We start from the raw sequence: 22,530 nt of genomic DNA on the forward strand, positions 1-22,530 counted from the left end.
AAAGAAGTGATACTGTGCCAATGTCTGCTTTTACCCTGGGGGTGAGTATCACCCCTTTTCGGGGGTGAAAAAAGAAACCTTTAAATAAGCCCGGAAGTGGATAAACTGATTAATTCTTACCAACTTTTGTTCTATACAGTTTTTTTGTTGAAAAATGAATATATTCGTTCGCAAATAACTAGAAAAGTATTGACTTAGTGAAAAAACTGTATAGACCAAAAGTTGCTTAGAATTGATCAGTTTATCCAATTCCGGACTTATTTTAAAGGTTTCTTTTTTCACCCCCGAAACGTGGTGAAACCGTGAAACCCACCCCCAGGCTAAAAGCACATATCGGCACAATATCACTTGTTTTGTTTGACATGTTAGCTACGTGCATGCTAAATTTCATGTCATTCCAAGTGGTTTTTTTTTAATTAGAGCAAAAGCCGTGAGTAAACGTACTATATAGTATTTTTACTACATAAGCGATATTACGTAGATCAAAATTTTTGACGTAAGAGAACTGTCAAAACATTAGAATGTGACTTTTCATTATTGCCATGTTTATAATAAACATGGCAATAATGAAAAGTCACATTCTAATGTTTTGACAGTTCTCTTACGTCAAAAATTTTGATCTACGTAATATCGTTTTTGTAGTAAAAATACTATACACTACACCGTTATTTTGCAATAATTTATTAATAACAAAGTCAGAACGTGGTTTAAGCTATCACGACTAGTGACAATCGATTTAGCGTATAAAAATACTATGAAAAAGACTACAACCTTGCTGTAGATAACGCATTTCGAGCTTTTCAGCGAATAAACAATTATTTTGTTATTAACAAAATAAGAACATTTTTGAGTATTTGCGACTAGTCGCATTCGATTCAACGACAAAAAATACATCAGAGAAGACCTTAACACTATCAATTTATTTATAGTAATTTACTAATAATTCCTGAAACCCCAAATTTTCCCATAATTTGTTAATAACAATTAAACGCACCACATTTGGGTTTTCAGACCACTTCCATTGGATTCAGCTACCTAAAAAACCTATAATACCACCATCAATTCGCGGCGAGCTAAAAGTGCCAACGGTACCCTATGTTGCGACTAGACTAGCGGGCGTGTTTGGGGATTTAAGAAAAATGAAAAAAGAGCAATATCGGCCGTGATTCGGCTCTTGCTTTTGGAAGGCAAATCACTCAGCAAAATCAAAGGACGCTTGGATATTGTGTACGGTGACTCTTCTCCTTCGATGGCGACCGTCAAAAATTGGTTTAACGAGTTTCAACGTGGTAACACGTTAGTTTTTGATAAGTCACCTCCAGGTCCCCCAAAAACGGCTACGTATGGGCAGACCGGCGACTGAAGGTGCGCGAGATAGCTGAGACAGTAGGCATCTAAAAAGATCTTATTGGTCATACCCTGCATAAAATTTTGGGCATAAGAAAGCTGGCGGCGTGATGGCTGCCGCGTTTTCTCACTCCGAACAATAAACGCAACCATGAGACCACTTCAGAACACTGTCTGAGGTTGTTTAGGCGTAATCCAAATGATTTTCTACGTTGTTTCATAATCATCAACGAAAGATGGTTCCACTGGTACACAGTAGAGACCAGGGAACAATCGATACAGTGGAGGTCACCCCGCGAACGTGCTCCGAATCGGCCGTAAAGGCGATGGCCACCATTTTATGGGATTTACAAGGTGTGATCTACTACCTGGAAAAAGGCAAAACAATCACTAGTCCAGAGAACAAGATTTTTCTCGTGACACATCCCCCTCCAGGCCGAAACCAATATTTTTGCGTAGTATGGACCAGTGCCGGCGCTAGGGTATAAGGTGCCCGCCTGCAAAACTAGCACAGGCGTCCCCCCTCCCACTCCACACACAGATACTCGTACAACCCCAGCCTCGGGAACATTATGTGTGTTCAAATGGAACAGTGAGACCCACATGTCCGAAGATCAAACCGGTTACACTGTGTAACCTGACCCCGTATCTATCTGACCCCCAAGCTGTACCACCACCCCTCCCCGTCGCAGTACATAACGAATAAGGAGGCTTTGTACTGAACGTTACCTTAGATGCCCTGGGTAATGGAACATCCTCTGTATTACTTTATGTGTTAAACCCCCTGATTTTAGGGGTAGCTAGAAGAGCTTTTCTCCCTATTAATGACTTGATTTTGGACTTGTGTCCTAAAAATGTGTGTTCCGGGCAGCGACTTAAGTCGTTGTCCCGCTATTCGCAAATGTACCCGGTAAATACATTTCGGTTACAGTTTTATTGGACCCATCATCTGACACAACAACTTCACTTTAACTTTTTTAAGAAATTGGCTAACGGTCGGTTTTATAATCAGTTAAAGTGGATAAATTTTTAGTTGGTACCTTTATCATTGCAATTCATATGGGTAAATGTCAACTTTAAAGTGAACTTTAGTTAATGTTCACTTTAAGTTGATTATGAAACCGGGCGTAAGAGAACTGATATTGTTTTTTTTGTGTCATTTTTTCTTTTTCGGCTTTTTCTTTTTCGATTTGTGCCCTAGCTTCCTAGATAATTTTTTAATCCATTTTTATTTAACTAAATAAAAATAATAACTTAAGCGTAGATTAATATTAGTATGTACCTACCTACTGAGTACTTAACAAATATAATTTTATATTAATTGAATGCTAATAGATTATTTAACTGCAGAGTACAACTTACAAACTATTCTGTATTATAATCACATGAAATAATACTGAATCTAAAGAGCTCTAAACTAAATTTAAAGTAAAATCCTTATTTTAAATATTATGTTTTTATGGGATTAATACTTAACTTGATACCTATTAATAGGTACATTAAATTAGAGAGGCGCGGGCGGCAAGAAAACAGTATCACAATCTTGTTTACTTTACTAGAAATTATTCATTTCCTCTCATAACTGATGATACAACACTAACAACTTGCAAGAAATTTGAAGAACATAAACAAAGCATTCTCATAGCAAAGTTGTTTGCTTGAAATATGATATCTTTGACCAATAAATTATATTACTACATGGTAAGAATTCTATGCGGCGTTGCATATTTTTGTATATTATTTGATATGCAAAACTAACAAGCACAGATTAGGGTATTACGACGAAATTAAACCACATTTAAGAAAAAAGATTTTTTTTATTTTAGTATTTTACATAATACCAGCAGAAAAAATGCTCATTCTGGCGCCCCCCAAACAGGGGCGCACGCCTGCAATGCATCCCTTGCAGGCCCGTTATCGCCGGCCCTGGTATGGACATCTATACATATTAATAACCTATATATTTCCTGCAGCCGATTTAGTCCTGTCGCCAGGGGGGTACAACGGCCTCCTTAATTCAGATGGACTTACCCAAGTTTTTTTTATGTATTTTGACCCGTAGAACACGAATTTTTTGGGTAACAGTTGATCCGGATGTCGATAAGATTGTTATAGACCAAGAACTTGAGGAATCAAATAACAGCGATTTTTGGCAAAACAAAACAATATTTTGTATTTTTTGGGTCATTTTAAGCAAAAAATATTTCTACAAGTTTTTTAGTAGGATGCACAGTTTTCGAGATAAACGCGGTTGAACTTTCAAAAAATCGAAAAACTGCAATTTTTAAACCCGAATAACTTTTGATTAAAAAATAAAATAGCAATTCTGCTTAGCGCCTTTGAAAGTTCAAGTCAAATTATGTCGGTTTTGATTATTTGCATTGCTAAAAATTTATTGTGTTATTGTTAAACAAAGCTACAAACAACTAGTGCGTGAGTGATGTTTCTATGATTTCTCATTTAAAATCGAACGAGTAGGTAGAATAGGTACTAGTGCAATCAAGACTATTTCTACGTTACATGCGTTAAAACGCATGTAAAAGCACGGGAAACCCTACGTGTTTATAGCTTTGTTAAACAATAAAAAAATAAATTTTTACCAATGCAAATAATTAAAACCGATATAATTTGACTTAAACTTTCAAATGCGGTAAGCAGACTTGCTATTTTATTTTTTAATCAAAAGTTATTCGGGTTCAAAAATTGCAATTTTTCGATTTTTTTAAAGTTCAACCGCGTTTATCTCGAAAACTGTGCATCCTACGAAAAAACTTGTAGAAATATTTTTTACTTAAAATGGCCCAAAAAATACAAAATATTGTTTTGTTTTGCCAAAAATCGCTGTTATTTGATTCCTCAAGTTCTTGGTCTATAACAATCTTATCGACATCCGGATCAACTGTTACCCAAAAAATTCGTGTTCTACGGGTCAAAATACATAAAAAAAACTTGAGTAAGTCCATCTGAATTAACGAGGCCGTTGTACCCCCCCTGGCGACAGGACTAATTTTGATGATATAGTTATAAACAAATAAAAATCAAAAAACGGTAAATTTTCGCTTTTTTCGTCTATTACTAAAAAGTGAAGCATTCTAAACAAATTTGAGAATAAGAAACTCATAAACCATATAAAAAACTTCAATATGACGTTCGCTGAATATGTCTATCCTTATTTATTTCTTAGAAAATTGCAAAATTAGTCATAAATTTTAAGATTTTATAAATGTTCATAACTTATGTAAAAATTAAATTAGAACTTTCTTATTACACGGAACGCTGAGACTTCTTAAAATTATATTTTAAATCTCAAAAAAATAATTTAAAAGTTATTTAATTTTTTTGTCCCAAATTCATTTTTTTTGCAACACTATAAGTCAGAAAATTATGAGGTTAGAGTAATACTTCGAACAGTTTATGAAAGATGATCATTTATACTATTAACTTAATTAAAAAATGACAGAAAGTAATTTTAAACAGTGTAAAATTATTTTGCAAACACATGTCGATTTTTTCATATTAAGAAAGACTGAATTTTTATAATTTTTATACACACTTAGAAAGAAAAACAATTGTCCTAGGACAATTGGGGACGAAGTTAGTACCCCCCTTTTTTAATTCACATGTTCTTGCAAAATACTTTTGCACTATTTAGAATTATTTTTTGTCATTTTTTTAAATTAAATTAATAGTGTAAATCTTCTTCTTTCATAAACTATCCAAAGTATTACTGTAACTTCATCATTTTCCGACTTATAGTGTTAATAAAAAAAATAATTTGGGAAAAACAAATTAAATAACTTTTAAACTATTTGACCAATTGCTTTGAAATTTAGGCTGTGATTTAAGCACCAGAAGTCTCAGCATTTCGTGTAATAAGAAGGTTGTAAGTTAATTTTTACATAAGCTATGAATATTTATAAAAACTCCAAATTTATGATTTATTTTGCAATTTTCTAAGCAACCAATAAGGAAGACATGTTCAGCGGACGCCATATTGCAGTTTTTTTATACGATTTATGAGTTTCTTACTCTTAAATTTGTTTAAAATGCTTAACTTTTTGGTAATAGACGAAAAAAGCGAAAATTTACCGTTTTTGATATTTATTTGTTTATATGTAACTATGCATATCATCAAAATCGGCTGCAGGAAACATATAGGTTATTATTATAGATGTCCATACTATTGTCCATATATAAAAAATTTGGTTTCGGCCTGGAGGGGGTTGTGTCACCAACAGGATATTTTTTTCCTTATTTCTCTGAACTACACAGGGATTTAATATGCCAAATTATTGTGCCGACTCAACGCCGAATTTAAAGAAAACAACCCCAATCGTGTAGGAAAAAAATACTCTTCCACCATGACAAAATTTCGGCTTACACCTCGCCGTCTCCATGGACAAATTGGTCGAATTGGTCTACGAACTGCTATCTCATCCACCATATTTTCCAGATTTGGCCCTGTGCGACTTCTTGTTTCCAAACCTAAAAAAGTCACCCGCTGGGCAGAAATTTAAGTCGACTGAAGAGTTTATCACCGCCACGGAAGCCTATTTTGCAAACATATTTTTAAACCTCAGACGCGTTAAAGAAGGTGGAGCATCGCTTGGGTCAAGTGCGTCGAGCTAAAGGGAGACCCATGTTGAACTGCCCCCCCCCACTTGCAAAAATTAAAAAACAAATAGCGCTAATTTATTGGCTCTCATTTTTCGCAAATTAAAAATTTTGAGCTCGTTACCCTGGGCAGGACTTTAATATTTTAATGGGGGGGGGGGGCTGAGTCAGCTCCCCCAACTAGTTAAGAATAGGGATATTGAATCGATCTTTGCGGCAGAATTACGAGCTTTATGAACTCTCGAAGTGACATAGTTTAGATTTTTGAGCTCATCCCCTTCACCCCCAAACAACCCTTTAATTGATTTAACTTAAGAGAAAGATGCTGAGAAAAATTAAAATACATCGTATCGCGGATATAATTCATATAGCTTATATATTCTAACAATAAACTTTTAAACTAAGCGCATTTCGATTATTGAGCTAAAACCCCTTCGCAAGAAAACCACCCCATCTTCCCGGCTTAAGAAGGAGTTGTACTTAAAATGATTTAAATTCATTATTTGGCGACTACATATCGTTTAATAATTTATGAGCACCCAAAATACGCGCATTTAGATCATTAAATTGTAATATTTTTTGTATAGTGCAATCACTGAAGGTAAAAATCAACTATTACCTTCAATTTCGGTGAACCTTGATCAATTTACACGAAAATTGGTGAGTGGTTAGAGTATGGTTTTTCAAGTAAGAAATTTACTATATTTTTATTAGCTTTAATTTTGGCAATGAAAACTTTTTAAAAACTTACAGTTTTTGAGTTATTTATGAAAAATCGCTTTAAAGCATGCATTTTTTTACGAAAATTAAAATATTTGATCTTTAATAACTTAAAAAGTATTGATTTATTTTAATAACTTTATATAATAAATTTTGCTTATAATTTGTCCTTCAATCGATTTCTTGAAGTTATTTAAAAAAAATCATTTTCACCCCCGAGAAGGGATGGTATTCACCCTCAGGGTAAAAGCGCAAGGTGGCATGTCACCTTTATTTCTTGAGGCACCTACTCACTAATTTTCGTGAAAATTAATGAAGGTTCACCGAAATTAAAGGTAATACATAGTTGATTTTTACATTCAGTGACTGCACTATACAAAAGAAACTGCAATTTAAAGATCTTAATGCTCTTATTTTTAGGGCTCATAAATTATTAAACGATATTGTAGTCGCCAAATAATGAATTTAAATCATTTTAAGTACAACTCTCTTTTAAGCCGGGAAGATGGGGTGGTTTTCTTGCGAAGGGGTTGTAGCTCAATAATCGAAATGCGCGTAATTTAAAAGTTTATTCTTAAAATATATAAGCTATATGAATTATATCCGTGATACGATGTATTTTAATTTTTCTCAGCATTTTTCTCTTAAGTTAAATCAATTAAAGGGTTGTTTGGGGGTGAAGGGGATGAGTTCAAAAATCAAAACTATGTCACTTTGAGAGCTCATAAATAGCTCGTAATTATGCCGCAAGGACCGATTCAATATCCCTATTTTTAAGTAGTGGGGGGGGGGGGGCTGAGTCAGCCCTGCCCAGGGTAACGAGCTCAAAATTTTTAATTTGCGGAATATGAGAGCTCATAAATAGCTCAGTAATCAGCGCTATTTGTTTTTGATTTTTGCAAGTGGGGGGGGGGGGGGTGCAGCTCAACACGGATTAAAGGGAGACTACGTTCAGAAATAAATCACCACTTTTCCAAAATTTTCCTTTGTCTTTTGAAGGCTAAGTATTTATCGGACCGCCCTAGTATGTATGATATTTTGACTTCATTTATTACTTCTATGTTTTTAAATTTTTTTCCCATGCTTCTAATCTAAATCGGGGGATCTAAACATTAGAAAACTGCTAGCAAAAAGACTAAGTTTTCACTCTAATGGCATATAAAACAACATAATGCTATTCTACATCCCACCAGAATGAAAACAATGGGAACCTTCTCTGGTTACACCTCCGAGGCTTCTACAATTTGCAAGCCATACGGATGCTGAGACAAAGGAAGATGAGGGAATTCTACAATTTACAATTCACGTCCCATCTGCTCAGCGCGGTAAAGTTCCAACGAGAATGGTTCCCTTCATACTCCAATCAGAGTAAATGTAAATCAAAAATGAATAACCATTTTCAATTTCGTTGCAAAACGAAAATACAGCCGAACCATATTCTAGTCCAATCAGAGAGTGCAGCAAGCACCTCTACCGATTTCGAAACTTATTAGTCTCTCATCAGGAGGCACACTCTCTGATTGGACTAGAACAGCGATACTCAACCTTTTTCTTTCCTGGGCCATATAGTAGCTATTGCCACAGCTTGCGGGCCGCAATCAAGATGGTAGTATACAGGGTGTTTCATTGGGAAACGGAAATACTTGAATGGCGAGTAGAGGTAAATGAGGCGGTTCTAGACATACTAAATTTATTGCGCCTCTGACTTTATAACCGAGTTAGAGAGTGTTTTATCGATTTTGCCCATAACTTTAGAACCACCTTGTATATTTTTTTGATATTTGGTACACATATGTCACATTTATAACCCAAATCACCCAACTACTAATCACAAGAAAAATCCAGGTCCAGAGTAAACAAAATTTTAAATCCATCGTGACCTTGAATCAACATCCTGTATATTTAAATTTTCAAAACCAGTTTTCACATTTGAAAAGAACTTTAATGGAGCTTCCATTTTTTGCGCAGACAATTCAATGATTTTAATTTTGAAATTATGTCGAAAACTTTCAAAAGAAAAATTTCGATAATATGTAATTTCAAAATTAATGTCATTAAATTATCTGCTGCGCAAAAAATTGAAGCGAGCAATTAAACAATTTTCAAATGAACAGACGAATTTTGAAAATTTTAATATACAGTGTATTGTTTCAAGGTCACAATTATTTTAAATTTTTTTTGTTAATCCGGACCTGAATTTTTCTTGTGATTACTAAATGGGTCGTTGGAATGTAGTAAATAAGTATTGATTATTTTTAAAATGAGTATTTGTTCATTAACTTTAATAATTTATTATTAAAAGTTAATAATACTTTGCTTTTTAATCAGAGTTCTTAAAAATTTCAATATAATTTAAAATTAAAGTCATTAAATTGTCTGCCTCACGCCCAAACACGCCTCAAACACTATCAAATAATTTGAAAAACACGTGAAATTTGACAAATAATTTGATCACAGGGCCCTTTAGTTAGCCTTCGGGCCGCATAAAAAACTCTAGAGGGCCGCATGCGGCCCGCGGGCCGCAGGTTTAGTATCACTGGACTAGAATATGGTTCGGCTGTATTTTCGTTTTGCAACGAAATTGAAAATGGTTATTCATTTTTGATTTACATTTACTCTGATTGGAGTATGAAGGGAACCATTCTCGTTGGAACTTTACCGCGCTGAGCAGATGGGACGTGAATTGTAAATTGTAGAATTCCCTCATCTTCCTTTGTCTCAGCATCCGTATGGCTTGCAAATTGTAGAGGCCTCGGAGGTGTAACCAGAGAAGGTTCCCATTGTTTTCATTCTGGTGGGATGTAGAATAGAATTATGTTGTTTTATATGCCATTAGAGTGAAAACTTAGTCTTTTTGCTAGCAGTTGCCGGTAGGGCATCTATGCCATTTCGTTCGTTGAAATCCGGGACTGCACGCTGGGGGTTTGTTTTGGTTGGATCAGAGAGAGCAGCATATGTGCCTCCTGATGAGAGACTAATAAGTTTCGAAACCGGTAGAGGTGCTTGCTGCACTCTCTGATTGGACTAGAATATGGTTCGGCTGTATTTTCGTTTTGCAACGAAATTGAAAATGGTTATTCATTTTTCATTAGAAAACTGTATAATATATTTTGCAGATCTGTAGCCCTAACCTATGACTCGGATGAAGTTGTAAAAGGCCTGAAAGGATTGAAATTTGTAGCGAAAAACGATACCTTTAGCAGCACGAAAAAAGAAAACCTTTGTTTCTGCCTTAATAAAACGAAAACTTTTGACGGAAATCAAACAGAGTGTGCTAAAGATGGAATTACTGATTTGACATCATGTACAGGTAAGATATAAAATAAATTAAATATAAATGGTACTAAAAATACATGTATTATACAGTGTGCTAGAATAAGTGTTACCCCCCCCCCCCCTACTAACTTCCCTTATTTTAAGCACATATGCAAACCGCTCGATTTTTAAAATAATTATAGTTAATTACAGCATCAATGTTTCTAACCTTATTCGATCCCTCTTCAGGTGACACGCATAACTTTGATTTTTTTAATGGGAAAGTACATTATATGACACCTCATTTAAAAGCTTTTCGAATACTGATTACAAAAATGTATAATACTTTAATCCTTTTTGAGAGCGTAGGCGCAAAATTTCGGTCGAATTCTTTTTGAATGCGTTCATTTTTTTCGAATCATGGGAAAACTAATAAGTATTTTTGAAAAATTATAAATAGTGTAATGCCGTTGTCTTTCATTCTGCGTTTAAATTTTTCAAATACACTTATTAATTTTCTCAGCATTCGAAAAAAAAATGAATGCATTTAAAAATCATTGGACCGAAATTTTGCGCCTACGCCCTTAAAAAGTAATAAAGTATTATACATTTTTGTTATCAGTATTTCAAAAGATTTTAAATGTGGTGTCACATGATGTACTTTCCTATTTAAAAAAATCACAGTTATGACTCTCACCTGAAGAGGTATCGCGTAAAGTTCGAAACATTGATTCTATAATATACATACTATGATTATTTCAAGAATCGACCTATCCGAGCGTTCTGCTTATGTGCTAAAAATAAATTTTTAAGGGGGGGGGGGGGTGGTAACACTTATTCCAGCGCACTGTATGTATTTTGTGAAAATAAATGGCAGATCGAATACTGGATACGGAACAGATATCGTCAAATTAGGAAGGTATCCTTGAATGTTGTAGATACTTGTTTAAATTAATTAATGACAGATAAATTTAACGTATAACATATAACCCACACTGGACAAAAGACAAACAGATTACTACGTTAGATACATATCGAAGATGGAGATACCTCCATTATTATTAATTATCCATCATGGGGGGTGTCCAATACAGAATTCATCGCATAGAGAGTGACAGTCAATGGTCTGATCAATCATAAATCATGAGTAGAAGAAATCGAGTCCCTAACAGAGTAAAAACGCAGATGAAATCCTCATGAAATCACATGCTACTGAGAAGATGAAGGGTATGCGCCTTAATGTCCTAAGAGCTAAAGTTCATATAGACTTTGTGTTTGAAGGAGAAAGGACTATAACTATTAAAAAAGCGACGTACCTGGGAGTAATCCTACGTTAAGTACTTGGTTAGCAAGAAACAAATGAGAGTATTGTAGAGCCAACAAAGAATATACTCAAAGTCGGACTACTAAGGACTGGAAAGAGAAGAATGCTAATAAGAGTGGTCTACTCCAATTTGCTCTATACATTATTGGTATATTTGCGACATTTGCAGACGACACATGCATTCTAGCAGTCGGAAAAAAATCACGAGGAAGCAAAAACCATGCTACAACATTCTGTTAAACAAATTAACATCTGGACAAAGTTATGGCGTATCAAATTGAATGAAAACAAAACGAAATTTGGTCATGCATGTTATCCTTCACATTTATATAAGTCGAAAGTAACTGAATCTGAAAATTGTGAACATTGTGGCGTGAAGGGTGACTTAGACCATTTATTTTTTGAATGCATTAAAAATATACAAGAATCAAATAAATTATTGTTTAAAAATAAATAAATTGTTTTATTTTTATTTAATAATACATTAACAAATATTTTAAAATCAATCTCCTTTTAATCGACTCTAATAAAAAGTTGTCTTTTCCGTCTACGAATATTTAACATTCCGTATATATGAATTTCGCACCGAATAACATTCCGTATACGTGAATGGCATCTCGCCGCCTATTGGTTGAAATATGGCCGCGTGCCGCAAGGAACCAATAGAAAACTCCTAGGTGCCAAATACATATACGGAATGTTTAGATGCGTCCGGTACTGGGCAGTGTCCGGTACTAGGCAAGTCTCCCCTACAATGGAGCTGTTTAATTTGACCGATTTATAGGGAGTAATGGGGAAAATAAGAAGACGTTCAAGGAAGAAATGTTTGGAAGCAGTAAAGCAAGAGTTGTCAGAAACAGGCTAGAGAGGCGTGAGAAATTGGAAAAAAGCAAAGAATCGGAAAAAATGAAGGGAAATAACCAAATTTTTGGAAGCCATGGGACTAAAACGCCCTATCTATTTACATACACACTTTTTAGGACCGCTAATTAATTTTTCTTTGACTTTTTTGAACTTCAATTATAATTCTAAAAAAAAGGTTGTTTTTCATATGCCACTACTAATATTTTTGACCAAACCAATAAATGAATATTAATTTTAACAATAAATAATAAAGAAGAGCTTTTTATACATATCGAACGCTATGCAGGTAATATTGTAATTTATTCAATCGATCCATTTGACCTTGCTCAGACCTAAGAATAATATTAAACAGTTAATTAAGGAAATATTTTATTTGAGATGGCAACCGTTAAGTGATTAAATTTATTAGACGCTATATGATAATGAATTGAAATATTTTTTAGTATTATACAGCCAATCAATCGTGTTATTATACAGAGTGGATCAAATAAACAGAATAAATGGGGCGTGTTCAAAAAAGGCTCGGAGACGGCGATTGGTATTTTTCTCCTCTTATTTTTCTTCTTCTTTTTGTGCAGACATAACTCTGTCTGTTTTCCTGTTTTTTAATGTGCTCCAGTAAGTTGTTCAATCGTTTTCGTGGTTTTCTCACTATAGTCCATTCTTTCACGGTTTTTGCTCTAAATTTTAAAGAACCGCTTGGATTGACATGAAATTTGGCATGCGTATAGCTTACATGTCAAAGAAAAAAAGTGATATTGTGCCGATGTGTGCTTTTGCCCTGAAAAAGGGGGTGAAAGTCACCCCCTGTCGGGGGTGAAAAAATATATGTCCAAAATAACTCGGAAATGGGTAAACTGACTAATTTTAAGTAACATTTGTTCTATAGAGCTTTTTCGCCAAGTCAACACTTCTCGAGTTATTTGCGAGTGAATATGTTCATTTTTCAACAAAATAACCACATTTTTAGACGGTTTTTCGCAAATAACTCAAAAAGTAAGCATTTTTTCGAAAAAAAAACGTTCTTAGCAAAAATATAGCCTATAAAAAAGTAAAAAAAATGGTGTACGCGTTGGGTCTCTGGATCTCGTAGAACCAGAGTTATAGCCAATGAAAAATAGATTCATATTCACCAAATTTCAAAAAGAATATTTCGACGTGAAATGTCCAAAAAATTAAGCACTTCTTGGGGAAAACCCATTATAACTTTTTTAAAGTATTTTAAAAAAGCTTTATTTCTGTTTTTACAAAAAGTTTCTAGCGTTAAATTTAATAAGAAAGTTACGCTCAAAATAAAGTTGGTACCTTTTGTTTTTGCAAAAAAATAATCGGGCAGACCAACCCCTATGGTAGGGGAGCCCAAGCGGGGATTTTTGCAGTTACTCGAGCGCGTCAGATTATCATATGGGGAGAAACCTGGTACCCTGCAGATGTACCTCTACCATATATTGGCTCTTAACACAGGGGAGTTCGTTAAGGGTGGCCCGAAAAAAAAAATCTATCCTTAAAAAAACTCGAAATTGTCAGATTAAGATAAGGTAAGTTAAGTACATGCACAAGAGTGTATATTTCAAAAGTCTGACGATTTGAGCCGGGCGTAAGGAAATGGGGGAGTCCCAAAGTTTCACAAGAAAAAAGCGAATATTTCGCGAAATGAATGACAGATCGAAAAACTAAAAAATATGTGCTCAATATTTTTAAAAAAATCTATCGAATGATACCAAACATGACTTCCCACGGAGAGGGGTGGGGGGTAAATTTAATATCTTAAATACGAATCCCGCGATATTTCGCGAAATGAACATCAGATCGAAAAACTGTAAAATATACTTATTCAATATTCTTGAAAAATCTATCAAATGGCACCAAACACGACCTCCCACGGAGGTGGGGTGGGGGGTTACTTTAAAATCTTAAATAGGAGCCCCATTTTTTATTGCAGATTTGGATTCCTTACGTAAAAATAAGTAACTTTTATTCGAAACATTTTTTCTAATTATGGATAGATGGCGTTATAATCGGAAAAAACGATTGTTGGAAATGGAAAATTAAATTAAAAAATGGCGAGCGCCCACTAAAATGGAAAACTTTACTTAACTTTTTTTGGTTTTAGGACCTACTCTTCACAACCCAATAGGTCCCCATAACGCTCGAGTGACTGCACATTTAGCATACTTTGCTCCCCTACCACTAATTAGCAACTTAAATGAAATTAATCGTTACTGCTCCACAAATTATTTTACTTATCATCATAAATTTCATCGATTCAAAGTGCTTATTTTTGAAAACATTTGGTTTCAAAGTCAAATTTTTAAAAATTTAAATTTTGAAAAATATGTTTTTTTTCAAAATAACTTAAAAATTGTTAGAGACACCAAAAGTCTCGAAAAACAAAAAAAGTCAGATTTGCTTTTCTGAATATCATGTATTTTTTTGTTTTTCTGTTAGACAAAAATTGACTAAGATTTGGTGTTTATAACTTTGCATACATTCGTGATCAGTGACTCGTTCAACTCCTTTTAACTACAGCCCTTTCAATAATAAGGACTTTAAACCTATGAAACTTACAGATCATATAAACAATATACAGGGTGTAACAAAAATACAGGTCATAAATTAAACGACATATTCTGGGACCAAAAATAGTTCGAATTAACCTAACTTACCTTAGTACAAATATGGACGCAAAAGAAGTTACAGCCCTTTGAATTTACAAAATGAAAATAGATTTTTTTGAATATATCGAAAACTATTAGAGGTTTTTTGTTGAAAATGGACATGTAGCATCATCATGGAAAGAACATCTTAAAGAAAAATTATAGTGAAATTTGTGCACCCCATAAAAATTTTATGGGGGTTTTGTTCCCTTAAACCCCCCAAACTTTTGTGTCCGTTCCAAATAAATCATTATTGTGGTGCCATTACTTAAATTCAATATTTTTAAATCTTTTTTGCCTCTTAGTATTTTTTCGATAAGGCAGTTTTTATCGAGTTGCGGCTTCTTTTTTAATATGTTTACATAACATTTTTATGAGGGTTTTGTTCCTTTAAACCCCTCAATTGTTTGTGTACGTTCCAATTAAACTATTACTGCGGTACCATTAGTTAAACACAGTGGTTTTAAAACTTTTTTGCCTCTTTGTATTTTTTTGATAAAGCATCTTGTATCGAGATGTGGCTTCTTTTTTAATATGGTTCAAAATATACTTAAAAATGTAAATCATAAATAAATTTTCATATTATTACCAAGTCTCCATAACCGTACTTTACCATATACAAATCTGTGGTGGATTTGACAAATATTCAAATATCTCGATAAAACCTGACTTTTAAAAAAATTACTAAGAGACAAAAAATTTTTTAAAAACTTGTGTTTAACTAATGGCTCTACAATTATAATTAAATTAGAGCGTACACAAAAGTTTGGGGGGTTTAAAGGAACCAAACCCCCATTAAATTTTTATGGGGTGTCCAAATCTCATTATAATTTTTTCTTAAAATACTACTGCCATAAGAATACCACATGTCCAGTTTCAATAAAAAATATCTAATAGTTCTCGATATATTGGAAAAAATCGATTTTCATTTTGTAACTTCAAAGGGCTGTAACTTTTTTTCCGTGCACATTTGTACTAAGGTAAGTTAGGTTCAATCGAACTATTTTTGGTCCCAGAATATGCGATTAAATTTATGACCTGTATTTTTGTTACACCCTGTTTTTTTTATACACGTAGGTATGTGTATTTTTGTATACACGAGTCAAGAAACTTGTGAAGTCGTAACGATTAAGTTCATTCAAGATACTAATTAGGGGGTGATTTTCTCGATTTTTTTACCAAAACCAAAAGGGACTAACTTTATTTTGAGCGTAACTTTTTTAATATTGACGCTAGAATTTTTTTTATAAAACAAAAATGAAGCTTTTTTTAAACACTTTAAATAAGTTAAATGAGTTTACCCCGAAATGTGCTTCATTTTTGGTTATTTCACGTTAAATATTCCATTTGGAATTTGACGAATATGAACCTATTTTTCATTAGCTATAACTCTGCTTCTACTAGGTGTAGAGACGTGATGTATACACCATTTTTTTAAATTTTTTACAGGCTATATTTTTGCTAACAATGTTTTTCGACAAAATACTTACTATTTGGGTTATTTGCGAAAAACCGTCTAAAAGCGTGGTTATTTTGTTGAAAAAATGAACATATTCACTGCCAAATAACTCGAAAAGTATTGACTTGGTGAAAAAACTCTATAGAACAAAAGTTACTTAAAATTAGCCAGTTTATCCATTTCCTGACTTTCTTTGGACGAATATTTTTTCACCCCCAAGAGGGGGTGAAAAGCACCCCCAGGGCAAAAGCACATATCGGCACAATATCACTTTTTTTCTTTGACTTGTTATCTATGTGTATGCCAAATTTCATGTCAATCCAAGCGGTTCTTTAAAATTTAGAGGTTTTGCAATATTTTACCGTTAAAGAACGGACTACTAATTGTCTTCCTATTGAGGAACCGTCTCTTGCTGTCTTTCTGCTCTACTCCTGTTCTGTTCTACGCTTCTGTTTCTTACCATGTCCTTGATGTTCCCTACCTTGCATCTCCGTCGTATATCTGTACATCTATAGCTCTGTTCCATAGTGTTTTACCATCGATTTTTCGAAGAGTTTCCATTGCTGCTGTTTCTAGCATTCTTTTTGTTCTAAAAAACCAATACAGAAGTAAAAACTTCGAGATGTATTCTGGTATAAAATCGTTTATTTAAAAAAAAAAAAAAAAAAAAAAAAAAAAAAAAAACGATTTTATACCAGAATACATCTCGAAGTTTTTACTTCTGTATTGGTTTTTTAAACTATGGTATACAGCCAACTATTGGGATTTTCCCATTGATTTTTTTTTTTTTTTTTTTTTTTTTTTTTTTTCTTTTTGTTCTCTCTGTCAGGTCAAGTTTCTGTATGTCATTATTGGTATGATGACTGATTTTAAATTCCACCTTTCATTTTTTTCTATATTTTCGATATTTTTATTTTTCCATGTTGTTTCATTCAGCAGCCTGCGGCTCTGTTTGCTTTATTCACTTGGCCTTCCACTTCTATTTCGATTTATCCCTATATTTCACATCTTAGCAGATTTGTTGTTATAACCATAGACATATTAAGGTTAGACAAGGCATACTGAGCAAAAAAGCGTAACGCGCTGGCAGTCGATCGGTGGTCTCTGTATCTCTTTTTACAAAGTGTTAAATTTTCACATATTATTATATTTTTGACTGTGTTAAATCTGCAATTACAACCCTTAATTTTAGATAATAACAAAGAACAACCCTGTCCTGTCCAGTACCAGGGCCCCCGCTACCATATGTGCAAAGTGTGCAATGCACACGGGCGCCATCCTTTAAGGCGCCAAAACCGAGGGTCAAAAATTGCAAAAATATTTACAAAAAAAATCAAAAAGAAAAAATTAATTTTAAAATAAAAGTTGAGAAATTAAATAGTTCAGTTTTACTTTGTTTGGATGACATTATTAGTCTTTCTATAGATATAAAATAAAAAATCACCCTATAAAAATAACAAACACCCATTCCGTAGACAAAAATGTAGATAAGAAATACCTAACTCCTAACTATTTTATGCCCTATTTAAGTGTAACAAGATGGTCCAGCAGAATTGATTCAATAAACCCCTTAAACTTTATTCAATTAAGATTTGCTATGGTGTTGCAATGGTGTTATTTGTTCCTATTTTATTTGAAGCACCTACCTACCTTCAAAAAAATAAATAAAAAACATTATCTTAAGCCTTAAGGGGCTCCAAAATCCTTTTTTGCACACAGGCGCCAGTAGTTCTTACGGGGGCCCTGTCCAGTACTACCTAATTCATCCCCACCTAATTTTATACCTTCCAATAGACAATATTTGGACATTTTCGAAATTGTGAGAGAAAATACGATCTTTTTTTACTACGATCCGTCGAAGGATCAACTCTAGTACCACTCATCACTTGAGGATATATGAATCTGTTTTACCTCTGCTCGCTGAAAGGTCACCTGTCACCTTCTATATCTGTACCACTCACCTTAGCGTTGAGGGTATATATTATCTTTTACTATTGCTCGCCTGAGGGTGAACAACTCTCTCTGCTAATACGTACCCCTGAGGGCGAACAGCCGTTCTTTTGAGCTATAACGAACATCATAATTGGTAATTTATCTCTATCAAGTGTTAGCTTTCGTTTGGCTACACATGTCCGCTAAATAGTTAAAGACAATAATTAGATAGTCAATAACCGTTGACCGATATGAAAAATCACAATTCGTGCACGGATAGTTTAATTCGCAACTGTTACGCCATACGTGAGTTCGCGCTAGTCAAAACGAGACACGTGGAACGTGGAACAGTCAATTCGTGTGTGACCAGCATTAGTGTTCGAGACACAAAGCGCGACAAGGCTTCATAGAAATTTGGTAAGACTTTTTTTATGCATATTAATATTGTATGTTGATAAACCCTTATAAATTCCCTTTTAAAACCACCAAACCTTATAAAGTCTACCCCTGAAATTATATTGATTATTTCATTCATAGGAGATTCTGGCCAATAGAAAGCTACAGCAATCTAAATTAAATCGATTATTTTTTGATGATTTTAACTTCCAATCGTATAGTAAGATATTTGATCACGTGTTTAATTCTGTCCAATCAGATTAAAATTATACTGAGAATTATCTACTGTAGAAAATTACCGATAGAATTTTTTTAAGTAGATTGTTTCTGTTTAATGGCTACCAGTTTCCTAGTTTTGACAACTGTCACATTTAAGAAAATATCCATAATATACGTATTAAAAAATAATCTTACGAATATCACACGACAGTAAGAATAAATAAGAAAATAATGCTTCATTCTTACTCAAATTTGTTGTCATTGGGCAATAGCCACTCGAGCCCTGCGGGCTCTTGTGTCTATTGCCAGACAACAAATTTTCGAAAAACTGTCGCATTATTTTCAATTTATTCTCTCTCTTGTGATATTATACCCGATAATTTTGATAATTTCACGTCGTCAAGTATATTACGTCAGATGCCCTCCGTTGCTACGAAAAAATACATTCAGTGACATTAATGACAATTAATGTTTTAAAAATTATAAAAGTGATGACTTTCAACCGTCAAATTAATATTTATAACAACTGTGTGTTTAATTGTACTAATTTGTACTTACATAAATAAATTATAATAAAATGTGGGTGTTAAACAGTTTTATTCATGAAATAATCGCAACAAATTGCACTCGATCTCTAAAATTAATATAGAATTTTAGAGCTCTTGTGCAATTACTGCTGATAATTTCACATATGTACAAGCTTTACCGTACACATAGCGATCCCGCATATCTGACAGACCAAGATGGCTAGACCACTCAAAGTTGGAAATTGACATTACACTTCTATGCACAGAGCGGCCCATACCTTACCTTATCTATTCGTTATTATATATGTTAGTAGATCACTGATCACGTATTTGACTTTTTAAAAAAAGATTTTATTTGTTACACAATAAGTTTACATAATAGTACAAAGTTAAATTCATTTAAAATGACTACAATAACTGGGCTGGTCGAAGTTGCAGCTAAGAGTGGTCCCGGCATCTGAAAATGGTAATTTATAGGTTTGGTATAAAGTGCTGAATCGCTGTTCCCATGAATGTTGGCCAACGGTTCGTACAAAGTTCCTCTGCTGCTTGCTCAGCAGTTTCTGTGGGAATGGTATGATGAAATATGAAGTCGGCGAACTTAGGCTAGGTCAAGGTTAATATTTTCTCATATAACATATATATAGTTGTAACCATGAATTTTGTCTTCTTTGAGAAAATTATTCTTATTGGTAATATAGTATTTTTAGTTGCTTATTTTCTGCAGTAACAACTTTTCATGTGTCATGTAACAGTAACAGTGGCCATTACAAACTTTCTTATTTCAATTACAATACCCCCTAGATATTATTCAATTTTGGTCTTCCTCAAAATATTCCAGATATATCTCATGTACAATTATATACCTCTTTTTAAGTGTTCCAGATTAATTCCTGAAACTCTCTTTTCCAAGATAATACAAACAAATTACATGGATTCAAACCTTCCAGGCAGTATTATCAACAAAATAATTAAAGACAAGTGGCCTATGTTTCAATATATTTTTACTGACGGCTCCAAAATTCAAAATAGAACCGGAAGTGCAATATATCACTGGAATTCTGAATACAAAGAATCATGCCGATTGCCTAATGAAGCTTCAATATATACTGCCGAATTATCAGCTTTATTACTTGCGCTAAAATATATAGCCTCTGTTGGTATGGACAATTATATCATTTTCACCGATTGTAGAAATATTGTGGACAAACTCACTTCTACACAATCGACAAAAAGTCTAAACCACATTGAGATAGAAATTAAGAGTCTATATTATGATATTACTTCCTCGGGCAGTTCAATTATTATTTGTTGGGTTAAAGGACATTCTGGAATATTTGGAAATGAAGAAGTCGACAAATTAGCTAAATCTGCAGCTTTAACCAAACGAAACATAAACAACATACTTCTACCAGTAACCGATATAGATAATATCAGTAAAAACCATTGCAAACAAAATTGGCAACGTGTATATAACCAAAGTACAACGGGAATAAATTTTAGAAATTGCCAACCACTAATTCCCAATGAGAGATGGTTTAAACAAGAATCAAATAGGCTATTAAATTTATAAAAACAATAAACAGAATGAGGTCAAATCACGCACTAACCCCAGCATACAAACACAGCATAGGTATCAGTGATAACCCATATTGCGCCTGTGGTGGAATGGGAGATCTACAGCACCTAATATTGGAGTGTGGACAGTACAGACAAAATATTAAAGTGATGTATGAAAAGTTAATTGATCTAAATTGTCCTTTACCTGTCAATTTAAACGAAATTCTTTTTCCAAAAAATAAGCAGACGTTAAAATGTCTTTACGAATATGTAACGTCCTGTAAATTTAAATTTTAAATAGGCTTAGATAATAAAATTAAAAATTGTAAAAATATCACACAAAATTGAAAAATGTATTCATTAATATATTATAACACCCTGTAAATTTAGATAATAAGTAGGCTTAGATATTAACTTAAAATTGTTATTGTAATACCATACAAAAAAAAAACAAATAATCTGGCTAATTGGCTATGTCAAAGCCATTAATAAAAAAAAAAAAGTGTTCCAGATATACCTACCGATTTGTAAAAAATAAAAAATACAATAATGTGAATGTAGAAAATGTTCAAAATGCTCGCCACGAACGTCTGAGCAACAACTTAACCTTAAATAGACATTTGTTTTAACGTTACTTCACATTTTAGGCGTGATCATTACGGATTAGGGCGATTAGCACGATTAGGGATCATCTAATCGCAAGTGTAATTCATCTTCTTAAGTCAGCTAAGTTGAGTTGTTTAGTTTTGTATACAATGTTTTGACATATCCCCATAAGAAGTTTAATGGCGTCAGATCAGGAGATCGTGCTGGCCATTCCATCGATCCTCACCTCCCTATCCAATGATTTGGAAATATTCGGTTGAGGCCCGGTCAAAATTGATTTGGTAATGGAGTGGTGTTCCATGTTACTGAAAGTATATCATAGCATAATATGATATTATCATAGTTACTGATCGAAGGTAACCGACATGTCCAAGCGTTTTGTTGAATACGTTCTTACTTATTTATTATCGAGTTTATTCCATCTGGTTGTTCCACTCTGTATGGTTGGTAAAAGTTACGGGCTATTTTATAACCCGATGTAAAATAATAGTTACATACATAGTTTTAAAAATATTTAAATAGTATACCAATTATTTTACGTTGAATTTTAAATCTACTTTACTGCTTATTACAACAATATAAAAATATCATTTATTAACACGTGATACTTAAAAACTATCAACAAATTTCCATGAAAATTTTAATAACTCAACTACCCTTATGATTTACGACAATTAAAAAGAAATGCAGGAACAAAGAAGTTCGTGCCCATATTTGTAGACTTACGCGGTGATTTCATCATTTTCTGGCGCTTTGTTCTTTTAGTCCAGGACGCATCTGTTTTGAGATGGACGTTGAGAGGTGACTCATATTTTTTGCAGAAATTGTTTAGAATTAACTCATATAATAATAATTGAGTTATCCTTCCACTCAAAAAGGTCCGAAAATTGTTTGAATAATTAAAATGTCAAAAAATGAAGGAAAAATTCGATTTTTTCTTCGTTTTTTGATTAAAACTTCATTTTATAATGAAGTGATTATAACTAAAAGTATTCATTTTCTAGAAAGTTGCACTGACATAAAAGTTGCATGATTAAATTTCCTACAATA

The 22,530-nt window shown here is 33.4% G+C and overlaps 1 protein-coding gene across 1 annotated transcript in view; it reads left to right on the forward strand.

Moving 5' to 3' along the window:
• The window catches only part of LOC114329374 (sensory neuron membrane protein 1-like), a 93,983-nt gene that overhangs the window by 35,194 nt on the left and 36,259 nt on the right, over positions 1–22,530 (forward strand). Inside the window, exon 6 of the mRNA XM_050662029.1 lies at positions 9,798–9,991. Coding sequence (XP_050517986.1) covers positions 9,798–9,991 — 194 coding nt within the window. The remainder of the gene's footprint in view (positions 1–9,797; positions 9,992–22,530) is intronic.

Source organism: Diabrotica virgifera, chromosome 9 (genome assembly GCF_917563875.1).
Source record: "Diabrotica virgifera virgifera chromosome 9, PGI_DIABVI_V3a".
Lineage (NCBI taxonomy): Eukaryota > Metazoa > Arthropoda > Insecta > Coleoptera > Chrysomelidae > Diabrotica > Diabrotica virgifera.